The 12,348-nt window shown below is 51.9% G+C and overlaps 1 protein-coding gene across 3 annotated transcripts in view; it reads left to right on the top strand.

Moving 5' to 3' along the window:
* Positions 1-12,348, top strand: part of EPHB2 (EPH receptor B2) — a 186,096-nt gene that overhangs the window by 155,392 nt on the left and 18,356 nt on the right. For all 3 annotated transcript variants that reach the window (XM_079918653.1, XM_079918654.1, XM_079918655.1), the window contains exon 6: positions 4,932-5,056. In XM_079918653.1, coding sequence (XP_079774779.1) covers positions 4,932-5,056 — 125 coding nt within the window. The remainder of the gene's footprint in view (positions 1-4,931; positions 5,057-12,348) is intronic.

Raw genomic sequence — 12,348 nt, forward strand, 5'->3', positions numbered from 1 at the left:
GCTGGGAGTTTTTACCCTTTGACCAACATCTCATTTCCTCCAACCCCCAGCCCTGGGTAGCATTCTACTCTATTGAAATATTCTTAATAATATCTCCCTCCTGATGGTGCTGGGCGTCACACGTAAACCTTTGCCTGCATTTCTCCTTTCATCCTCACAGCGTCCTTGCCAGGTAAGGGTCCCCATTGGACAGGTATAGAAACTGAGGCTCAGAGAGGTTAAGAGAACTTGGTCAAGGTCACAGTACTGGGGAGTGGAGGAGTAGGGAGTTGCATGCAGGTCTCTCTGATTCCACCTCTGGGCTCCCAGCCACTAACCTAGACTGCCCTTCTGGGGGCTGGATTGGAATTTCCTTAGCTGAGCTTTCTACAGTTCTCAGCAGGAAGCACTAGGTAAATGCACGTAGTAGCGGCGTAATGAGAATACTCCTCACCTATCCCTGCGGGCTCAGTGCATGTCTGATGCTCCACAGACATGCAGTGGCAGCACGCGCCCCCCACGACATACATACCCCTCCCACCTTGGTGAGAGATCCCAGCATTCCAAGGAGCCCTGAAGATGACCTCATCCAGCCCCTCACACCAGAATTATCCTCAGACCCTTGGAGGCAGGGTCAGGGCATATCCCTCCTCGAATCCCTAGTGGCTGAGTTTAAAGCATCCTCACTGATTTTCCAGTGCATGTGAATGCGCGCACATGAGCGCACGCGCGCGCACACACACACACACACACACACACACATACACACACACCCTGAGTGGTCACACTGCCCTGTGTTTTGTCTGAGGGGGGCTGAGAAGCTTAGGGGAGGCCTGGGGGCGGGGTGCTTCCTGGGCCAGCAGGAAGGGTAAGCCCCCAGCCAGGATCCCCCAGATTAGCCCAGATCTGGGAAACTCCAAAAGGGACCAATTTTGTTGTTTTCAACGGGCAGCTGACTACGACAGGCTGGAGAGAGGGACAGACAGCCCAGGCCTCACGGAGGAGCCAGGGCTGCCAGAAGTCCAGGAGAACAAGCTCTACACAATGGTGGCGCCAGAGGGAGGGGTGGGGCTGGGACTGGAGACAGGCTCAAGGAGGGAGGGGACAGAGAGTAGGACCAGCTCTGAGGGACAACAGGAAAAGAGCTGGGGCAGGATAGTTCAGCTTCAGGCATAGCTCAGCTCCTCACTAGCTGTGTGACCTTGGGGAAATCACCACACCTCTCTGAGCCTCAGTTTCCTCTTCTGCAAATGGCAGCTATTTACCCCCATCCCACACTGTTGTTGAGAGGATCAAACAAAATGACGCAGGTCAGCTGCTCAGTGCACGGTGGCCAGTGCCTAGTGATACCCGTGAACACTCACAGCACTGACCACGTGCCAGGCACCGCACTGAGCACCTGAAACGCTTTCATTCATCTGTCCTCACAACAGCCCCCAAGGCACGTTACCATTAGGCTCACTTTACAGATGAGGAAACCAAGACACCAAGAGCTCTGACCACTCCTCCACAGGGATCTAGCAATTTCCTCATTAATTTCCGGTGAACGTTTACTTGGAACTGGGCTGACCGCATGGTAACCAGGGCTGCGCTGGTAGAGAGCCTGAGCCACCAGGTTCAAGGGCTAGCCCTCCACTGCCTTGCCGCATGAGCCTTGAGCAGGTCACTGAACAGCTCCAAGCCTCCGTGTCTCCATCTATAAACTGGGGATGTTAATAGCCCTCAGCTCGTAGGGCAGTTGTGAGAATTCTGTGTTACACCTGTGTTAATAGGTGTTGAGTACCTGGAACAGGGCTTGGCACAGAATAAGAGCTCAGTAAGTGTTAGGTCAGTGGCTTTTTCCTTGTTATTATTATACACATACACACAACCCTGAAAGCTCTTCAAGTGACTTCATGAAGCATGAGAATATGTTGCTTTGTCCAGCCACTTACTGTCTGTGTAGCTTCAGGCAAGTCCCTTTACTGTGATTCTCAGTTTCTCCATCTGCAAAATGGGCTGAAGGAGGTCTGCTTCACAGGTTGTTGTGAGGATTAAATGGGTGCATGTGTATTGAGGACATAGCCCAGTATTAGTAGGTGCTCAATAGGCAGTGGTTGGTGGGGCCCCTCCTTTGGATTGGGTCTTCTTGATACCGTGGCAGGGAACAAGGAAGACAGAGTCTCCTTGTTTGACTAAGGAGGAAACTGCTGGGAGCCGGGTCCCTGATCTTCCCAGGAGGCCCACTGCCCCTGGCAGGGCAAGGAGCCAAACTGAGAGACAGGCAGCCCTCCCTTGGCGGGGGGCGGGGGGGGGGCGTGGCAGAAAGAACAGAGGCTCTTCAGGGACACCTAGGCCAGGGTCCAAGTCCTTCTTCTGGGTGCTGTCACCCCATCTGGGGTGTCTTGGGCCAATTTTCCACAGCTCCTTGGGGTGCTGGAGGGGAGCCTAGACCCTTTCGGCCCACACTGGCCCCTGGGCTGATCCAACTCCAGGACAAGGGCTAACCAGGAAGGACAGGCAGGGAACATTTGAGCTGCAAGATCACAGGGATCTTCCAGCTGTGCCCATGGTGCAGAGGAGGAACCAGGTCCAGAGAGGGGGGTCACTTGCCCGAGGTTGCCCGGGCAATTAGTAGCAGGACAGAGAGCAGGGCCTGGGTCTTCTGACCAATAGACAGCTCCCTCCACGCTGGGGACAAAGGAACAGAGACAGAGGAGGAAACAGATGAGGATCTCTAAGCACTAATCCTCCAGGATCCCCTACCGGTCCCTGATCCATGCTCATGTCAGTGTGGTCAGAGCCCCTAGAAAGCAGGATTTGGGTGGGAGGAGAAGGGTCAGCCTCAGCCTCCTTCAGGAATCACCGTGATGGTCAAGACAGGGCATCCGCTTGTCGCGGACCTGCCCAGGAGCCAGGAGAGACTGCAGGAGGTGCCCCTCTCACCTTGGTGAGTCCTCAGCCCCTCCTGGGACCAGTCACACAATAGGGAAGGACCGGGTCAGGACTCATGGACAAACTCTTCTCTGGAGAGTGGCAGACCTGGGTTCCAATGCCAGCTCCCCCACTGACAGGCTGTGTCATCTCAGGAAGCCTTGTGCTGCTCTGAGCTTCGGGGTCTGCACCTGTCGGTGGGGCTAATACTGCCCCCTCACTGACAGTCAGCTCAGGACACACACGTGTGAAGGGCCCAGGGCCATGGCTAGTACGTTGTGGGTGCTTTGTGCTTTGTGCAGGCAAAAAGCACAGGCATGGGTGCTCTGTGAAAGAAGGAATCAAGGAAGGGGCAGCAAGCCTGAACTCACTGTGACCTTGGGCAGCTCACAACCCCCTCTGGACCTCAGTTTCCACACCTGTAAAATGAGGGGATAGGACTAAATTATTTCTAAGGGTCATTCTAGCACTAAACACAGCCTCTCCTGACATTTTTTTTTTTTTTTTTTTAATTTTTGGCTGTGTTGGGTCTTCGTTGCTGCGTGCGGGCTTTCTCTAGTTGCGGTGAGCGGGCGCTACTCTTCAACGCGGTGTGCAGGCTTCTCATTGCAGTGGCTTCTCTTGTCGCACAGCACGAGCTCTAGGCACACGGGCTTCAGTAGTTGTGGCGCACGGGCTTCAGTAGTTGTGGCATGTGGGCTGAGTAGCTGTGGCTCACAGGCTCTAGAGCGCAGGGTCGGTAGTTGTGGCGCATGGGCTTAGTTGCTCCTCGGCACGTGGGATCTTCCCAGACCAGGGCTCGAACCCGTGTCCCTTACATTGGCAGGTGGATTCTTAACCACTGCGCCACCAGGGAAGTCCCTCCTCTGACATCTTGTCTCCTACACCTAACCACCCTCCATGAGGGCACTAGCAACGCTGCTGGGAGGGATGGGTGAAATTCCGTAACATGCAATTAACCATTTTAACGTGTACAGTTCCGTGGCATTTCGTACATTCACAGTGTTGGGCAATTACCACCTCTATCCAGTGCCAAATCATTTTCATCACCCCAAGGAAAACCCCGTACCCAGCATTCCCCATGCTCCCTCCTCCAGCCCCTGGCAACCACCAATCTGCTTACTGTCTCTATCACCTTACCTATTCTGAATATTTCATATAAATGGGACCAGACCATATGTGACCATACCGTTTGCATCTGCCTTTCACTTAGCATGTATTTGAGCTTTATCCTCATTGTAGTGTACTTCATGTGTACTTCATTCTCTTTTATGCCTAAATAATATTCTGTTATATATGTATACCACAATTTGTTTATCCATTCATCTGTTGATAGACATTTGGGTTGTTCCCACCTTTTAGCTGTTGTGAATAGTACTGCTATAAATATTCATACACAAATATTTGCTTGAGTACCTGTTTTCAGTTCTTTGGGGTATATGATTAGGGGTGGAATGGCTGGATCATATGGTAATTCTATGTTTCACTTTTTAAGGAACCACCAAACTGTCTTCCATGGTAGCTATGGATTTATTTTTATATATTTATTTTTCGCAGTCCTTTTTATTCACTGCAGTATCCCTGCACATAGGAGGCACTCAGTGCACATTTGTTGAAGGAATGAATGAATCTCCCACCGTCTCTGCTTCCCTGTCCCAGAGCCCCATCCCCTTGTCTAGGGTCTGTATGTCCCCTGCTTCAGTAGACTGTAACCTCCAAGAGAGAATGAATTAACATTTCGTCCAACCCACTTGGGGCCGGACCAGAGAAGGGGCCCAATGCATCTGTCTTGAGTTGATGCGGCTGAGCTTCCCCAGGGATGGCTGGAGCTGTCGGTGTCTGTAATCTGAAGGTGCCTCATGAGAGCAGCACCTGTGGCCCTGCACCCTGTCGGCTCCCCAGGCTGGCTGTGTGGCCTAAGCCAGACGCCTTCCCCTCTCTGGTCCCACAGCTCTCTGTCTGGGCACCTTTGAGGCTGGGCCAGAAACTGCACGTTCTCATGCCCACCCCTGACACCTGACCTCTGACCTGTCTTCCAGCTCCATCGGCCGTGTCCATCATGCACCAGGTGAGCCGCACCGTGGACAGCATTACCCTGTCGTGGTCCCAGCCCGACCAGCCCAATGGCGTCATCCTGGATTACGAGCTGCAGTACTATGAGAAGGTACCTGTGCTCCTGGGCGCTCTCCCCACTCCCACCTCCCGCAGGGCCCCCTTCCAGGCTGGTGCTGGGGTTCTGCCATCCCGCAAGACTAGGCAGTCTGGTGAAGCAGAAAGAGCACTGGCCTCAGCTCCACTCCTGCCCAGCTGTGAGACCTCAGGCAGTTGCCTTGACCTCTCTGAGTCCTGCTTTTCTGGTCTAGGGGATCAGGCCACAATCTCAGTGAAATGCAGTGGTCACAGCCCTTTCCCCACCAAGACCCCTTTCATCTTGACTTTGATGGGCCTGATGTTCTGAAAAAACTGGTTTTCCCAAAAGCTGCATTTCTTAAGTAATAATTAGTCATTTACCCATTCTGAAGCAGAGATTTGAAACTGCTCAAGAGAGCTTCTGACAGGGTGAGAGGGTGGAGCTTCCTCCCCATGTTGCTCTGATTCCAGCTAAAACACTCGTTTTTGTTTGCCTGAGTGCCCTTTGTATGTATGGGGAGAGAGTGATTTCTCTTTGAGCTTTTAAATCAGACCTTTATTACTCCCTCAGGGACCTAGGGTTGGAAGCCACTGGTGTAGAAGAAGGAGCATTGGACGAGGAATGAGAAGCTGTAGGTTCAAATCCCAGCTCCATCCATAACCAGCTGTGTGACCTTGGGCGGGCATCTTTCTCTCTCTGAGCCTCAGTTTCCCCCTGTGTCAAATACAAATGAGACCACCTCTCTCGTGTGGCGGCTGTGAAGGTTAGGGAGAAAAGGCAGGTGTAGTGCCCAGCATTGCCTGGCCCTCAGCAGAGACAAGTGTGCCTTCCCTTCCTCCCTCTTCTGCGCTGCCTGCTTCTCGGTGGGCAAGAGCTACATGATGTAAGGCCAGGTGAGCTCAGCACATCTGAATGTGGGGTCTGCACAGTACAGAGTCAGCAGAGACAGAGCAGCTGGACATCAGAGGCCCAGAAAACTCTCTCTTTGGGATGATGACGTTTTTAACTGCTCCCCGAGGCACCCAATAGCTACAGAGACTGTCCCTGGGAAAGGGATCACTGGGCTCCCATTTAGACTAGGTTGTAAATGACTACAGGAAGTACATTAGTTGAGGGTAAGCCCACTGGGAAATAGAAAAGGATGGAAAAGCTTTCCCTAACGACCAAGAGGAAGAGAGGGGGAGTCATTTGCAGCCAGCCCTGCTGGGGCCCGCGTTCTGAGGCCCAGCCCAGCCCTCCCACTCTATTAACCCCTGGGTCGGCCAAACTCTGGTGAGTCTCAGAGGTTCAGCAAACACCTGTCCAGCCTCACCCGGCTGGTTTGTGATTGCGTCCTTGCTCATCCCCTCGTCTAAGCAGTGCACTCCGAGAGACCGGGAACCACATCTGTCCAGTATACCACCTGCTCCCAGCGCCCTGGGCCTGGCACCAAGGAGACACTTGCTAAGCATTGGCTGAATAAATGAGTGAGTGGATCCCTTCCCGTGGCCTCGGTAGAGAGTGGAGACCTTGCCTTACCTCCGCTGTGTCCCTCGCCTGGCACACAGTAGGTGCTTGAGGTGTTGTTGGACAACCTGAGCTGGGATGAGGTGAGGGAAGCAACTCCACCCTCGCTGGGCCCTGGAGAGCCTTAAAGTAGCTGGGCACCCAGGGTAGCTGGACCAGCTGCTCCCAGGCCCAGGAAGCCCCAGCCTTTGCAGAGCATTTCCACCCCCTCTGGCAGGGACAGTTTAGCAGCTCAGAATTAAAAAAAAAAAAAAAAACTAATTAAGAAGCTTTATGATTAAATGAAACTGAAAGCATTTGTCCCCAAAGATTGGAACGGAAATGAGAAATCCCGGCGCGGGTCCTGCCTACGACCCATTTCCTACCGAGAAGGGAGGGGCTGGGGAGGCTGTCGGAGGTGTGAACCAGGAGGCAGCACTGTCCTACTTTCCGCCGCTACCTGGGCATCCCCAGGCCCCTGCCAGGGGTGGCAGGACCAGCAGGCCCTGCAGCAGCCATAGTTATCACCTGCTCACATTTCCTGAGTGCCCACTATGGGCTGAGCACATCACCTCTGTTACCTCATTCATCCTCGCAGCAGTGCTATTCGTCTCACTGGACAGGAGGGGAAACTGAGGCACAGGGAAGTTGTGTAACTTGTCCAAGAGCACCCAGCTGCTAAGTGGAAGACTTCACCTGGCCCTCCTGCCTCCCAGTTTTCTCCCAGGGATATTCTGGGATGACTGTTAAGAGGTGGACAGGAACAGGCCCTGATGGAGAATTGTAGGCACAAATGGCAAGAGAGGGGCAGACATGGGGTACAGCTCTGATGAGACGTGGCCTTACTTCTGTCAACCCCTCCTCCCAGGGCCTGGGTGCAGAAAGAGACAGCTTGGCTCTGCAAGTGGGCAGATGGACTCTGGTTTGTTCAACATTCACTGTCACCAGCTTTGGGCTGGGCTGCTGGATGCCAGGAATACTCAGAGTAACCAGACATGCCTGAAGGCCTCAGGGATTTCACAGTCCAAGGGAAAAGACAGGTTCAGACACAAATAGCCTTTAGACAAGATGTGCTACAGGCCACAGAAGGGCCAGCAAAGGTTTCATGGGGCCACCATAATCCTGGCATGGATGAGAGGAAATCTTCATTTAGGTTACATTTGAGCCGAGCCTTGAAAGATGCTAGGAGTTAACCAGACAGACAAGTGATGAGAGCAGGGTCATTCCAGATGGCAAGAACAGCATGTGCAAAGGCCCTGGGGCAGGAGTGTGCTAGCTGCATTCAGGGAACAAAGAAGGCGAGAGTGGCAGGAACGACCAGAACAAGGGAGGGATTGGTAGGGGAGGAGTTTGGGGAGGGAGGCGGGGTGGGGTTGTGGTGGGACTTCCAGGCCGTTAGAGTCTGGATTCAATTTAATGGAGTATGATAGGAAGCCATCAGGAGATTCTGGAAGGATGTGATCTGACTCCTATTACTTTTAAGATTCCTACTACTTGCCATGTGGAGAATAGACTGCAAGGGGGTCCCAGGGACACGGTAGACCCAGCACAGGGCTCTTATGGGACGCCAAGAGAGAAATGATGGTGACATGGAGTTGGAGGGCTGGCAGCAGAGATGGTGAGAAGCTGACAAATTCAGACAATATTTTGGAACTCAGGGGACCAGGGAGATGTGAAAGATGACTCCCAGTGGATGGTGGTGCCTTTTCCCGGGGGCACATGTGGGTTTGTGATTTGCAGAGGTAGGTGCAGTGCTTGCCAGGGGTAGGGAGATGGTAGCCAGGAACAGACAAGAGAGGGTGCAGAGGAAACACAGAAGTGGAAGGATAGGATCCAGGAGAAAGGCAGGATTTAAGGAGAGAAAGAAAAAGTTGTTGATGAAAGTGTCGGGGAAGACACCAGCAGAGGGTGAGCAGGAGAGCCAGACGTGGCTTCTATCCCTGATCTCTGACATCCCAGCCACCACCTCTACTTTTCTGAGTCAGCCCCACCCTTGGGGAGGCAGAGCCGGGCTGCTCGTGGTGAGATTTGTTTCTGGTAAGTCCACAGCCAGCTCTTACCCAACACTCCAGCATCCTCCTGGTGCCTGCAGTTGATTTCTTTAATGAATGCTCCAGACCCTCCCAGGTAGGGAGACTAGGAACTGAGCCCTGCAGTCCCCTGTGGGCCCCACCCCCCATCATGCTTCCCACTCCTCCTTTCCTTCTTTAGAAAGGGCTCTTTCGGAGCAGCCTCTCCGTTTGGCCTTTCCCCAGCTCCGCTGGGATTTCCCAGCCTGCCTGGAGCCCGGAGCTGACAACCACGTTGCTGGAAGGTTTCTGGATGCCGTTGACGAATGGTGTTAGCCAGACCATGGTTGGCTGTTTCCATTGGTTCTGGCATCCCAGGGGAGGTGGCCTCCTTTGGCAGCTGCCCTGAAGCACACAGGTTCACGCTCCCTTTGACTCCCCAAGAGCTCAAGAAGAGTCATTTGTGAGGCGGATGGGCCCTCGTAGGCCACATCGATTTATGTGTTTATTCAACAGAAACTTCTACTTGGCAGAAGTGTAGGGAAAGGATATTCCAGACAGAAGAGACAATGGTTGGGGAGCAAGGAGTGAACTATGAAAGTCCAGGCTGCATTCAGGTTGTTGCCCAGTGTACATGGAGTTGTATCTACATGGAGAGGTTTGTCACTCATTCATTCACTTTTGCAGTCACTCATTCATTTAATGACCATTGGTGAAGGCCTACTCTATCACGTGTTGATGATAACAGTGATGGTGGTAGCCTACATTTACTAAGTTTTTAGGTGTACTAGAGACGATGGTAAAAGCTTTCCCCTTGGGTTTCCCTGGTGGCGCAGTGGTTGAGAGTCTGCCTGCCGATGCAGGGGACATGGGTTCGTGCTCCGGTCCGGGAAGATCCCATGAGCCATGGCCGCTGAGCCTGTGCGTCCGGAGCCTGTGCTCCGCAGCGGGAGAGGCCACAGCAGTGAGAGGCCCGCGTACCGCAAAAAAAAAAAAAGAAGCTTTCCCCTTTTTTTCCTATTAAATCTCCACAATCACCCTGTATGGTACATAGTGGTGTTATACCACTTTAGCGATGAGAGCACCGAGGCTGAGAGGGCTTAAGAAATGCAGCCAGTGCCTCATTGGTCCATTGGGTAAGGATCTAAACTGAGCACTAGTGGATTTCGTACTAAATTTCTTCCCATAATCTGTTGGTGCTTAACCTTTATGCAGATAATGGGACTTCAAAGAGAGGGGAGAGGGAAGAGAATTGATGGCTCTTGAGCACCTCCAATGTGCCAGGCACTACCTGATCAAATTTTATCTTCACAACAACCCTGAAAAGTTGGCATTTATTGCTCCATTTTCCGGAATAGAAAACGGGCTCAGGGAAGTGAAGGGTCTTTCCCAAGGTCACAGTGCAAAGAAGTGGAAGAACTGGCCTTTGAAATGACTTTCAATCCCATGCTCAGTCCTGTGCCTAGCTTTAGAGAAGGGATCCACTCAGGTTAGTGCCTAAATTTCCCGAGGCACCTATGCCACCAACAGTTTCCTCCCATCTCCTCATTACAATCAGAAACTTTCAACTTCCAGCCTCTAAGCGGGCAGCCACCGTCTGCAGAATCCATCCCCCTTTTCAAGCCTGAGCCCATCCCGTGCTGGACAGCGGCACCTAGTGGCCAACTATGGGACTGCATCCCAGGTTCATAGAATGAATAGTTTAACATTCACTCATTCATTCATTATGTCAGTAGTTAGTGAGCACATACTACGTGCCCAGCCTGGGGGTACCAGAGATGAACCAGACAAGGTCCCTGCCCCAGGGAACCCACAGGCTTAGAGAAGACACATTTATATCAGAACAGTGGGTGGGAGAGGAGACAATGGACCTGCAGTCTCTGGCTGGGACATCTGGGAAGTCTCCCCAGCCGAGGCGATACTTGTGCTGAGTCTTGAATGATAAGTAGGGAACTGCCAGGCAAATGAGTAAAGAGTATTTCAGACAGGGGCAACAGCACTTGCAAAGGCTCAGAGTGTCCAGGGAAGGTCGGATTGCCAAATAAAATGTAGGACACCAGGTTATATTTGAATTTTTTTAAATATATTTTTAGTATAAGTATGTCTCAAAGAGTGCACGGGACATACTTATACTAAAAAATTATTCATTGTTGAGCAGAAATTCAGATTTAGCTGAGCATTCTGTTTTGTTTTGTTTTTTCTAAATCTGGCAGTCCTACTAGGGAAAGGGGAAGTAGTTGCATATAGCTGGAGCCTGGAGGACCCTGGGGATGTGGCAGGAGAGACTGGCAAAAGGCAAGTCATGGAGAGTCTGGAATGCCAGGCTAAGGAGTACAGCCTTCGCCCTGTGGCCGTTGGCAAAGGACTTTGCATGCAGGCCCCTGTGCTTGGTACAGGGGAACGAAACACAGCCCCTTCCCTCCGGAGTTTACAATCAAGGGAGTGAGATGAGCATGGGCCTAAGGTGACGGGACATAGCCGAAACCAGACAGCAAGTACTCCAGGGCTCAGAGGAGGGGAGGCACATCTGGTGAGGAAGTCAAGGAGGCTTCCTGGAGGAGTAGGCAGGTGATCTGGCTCAGGAGAAGAGACTGCCTATCCGCTACTGCCCCCACATCCCAATCTCTTTCTCACCTCCTTGCCTTTGCACCTGCTGCTCCTTCCCAGCAACGCCCTCCCGCTTCTTTGCCTGCGTGACTTCTATTTGTTCTTTAAGATTCCGTTCCAGTTGCCCCCAGTCTCCAGGGAGATTTCCTTGACATCATCTGATATCCCCCAGCCAGGCCAGGTCACATGCCCCTGGGCTCACTGCGCTTACCCTACCCGTGTAAGCATTTCATACATATTAATTCATTTCATTCTCTGAACGCTTTGAGGTGGCTATTATTATTATTATCCCCATTTTACAGGTGAGGAAAAGGAGGCAGAGAGAAGTTAAGGAACTTGCCCAAGGTCACAAAGGTAGTAAATAATAGAGTCAGGATTTGAACCGAGAAAGTCTGGCTCCAGTTCCCTTTAACCTATACACTATAATAACATTGTAATTACATTATTACAGTGTAGTTGTGTAATTACATAATAGGATTGTAGTTACAATTATTATCTGTAATAACATTGCTCACACTGAATTTAATTGTTTCATGAGAGTTTTCAAGGGCTCTGCGTACCCGGCCACGTACAGGATTAACATGTACAATCAGGTGTGCATTTTTCTACATAAGGGTTCATAGCTTTTCATCGGTTTCTCAAAGGGGTTCATGATCCTCAAAGGGTTAAGACCTCCCCACCATTTGCTTTGCTGAACTGAGCTCTCCAAGGAGGCCAGGGTCTCTGCTTTACCTCCTGTGAGTCCCTAGTGCCCAACCCAGGGCCTAGTGCAAAGAGGGTATTTGGGGAGGGTTTGCTGGGTAGCTGACAGACACCTGAACAAGCATCATGTAGGCTGGTAAACATCTGCATCAACTCAAGCACTTTTCCACTCCCACTGCAGCAGCTGGATCTTTGTCCTGTCCCAGACACCTCAGGTCACCCTGGACAGTGATCAGGTCAGAATTGGCATTCTCCTCTCTCAAAGGAGGGAACATCAGGTCCTGGGTATCCAAAGGCATGGGTATTAGAGGCGGCTTCATGCAGGAGACTTAGTTTGAGTCCCAAAGCAGCCACCAACTGATGTATGTGACCTTGAGCATCATTTTCCCTTTCTGGGCCTTAATTCCTGCCTCACTCAAATGTGCTGAGGCTGAAAGGGGGTCCGTCCACTTAATCCGTAGAGGCATGAGGCAGGAAGAGGGATGCAGAAGTGAATAAGTTGGGCCCTCTCCCTGCTGTCTC

The sequence above is a fragment of the Stenella coeruleoalba genome, assembly GCF_951394435.1.
Source record: "Stenella coeruleoalba genome assembly, chromosome: 1".
Taxonomy (NCBI): Eukaryota; Metazoa; Chordata; class Mammalia; order Artiodactyla; family Delphinidae; genus Stenella; species Stenella coeruleoalba.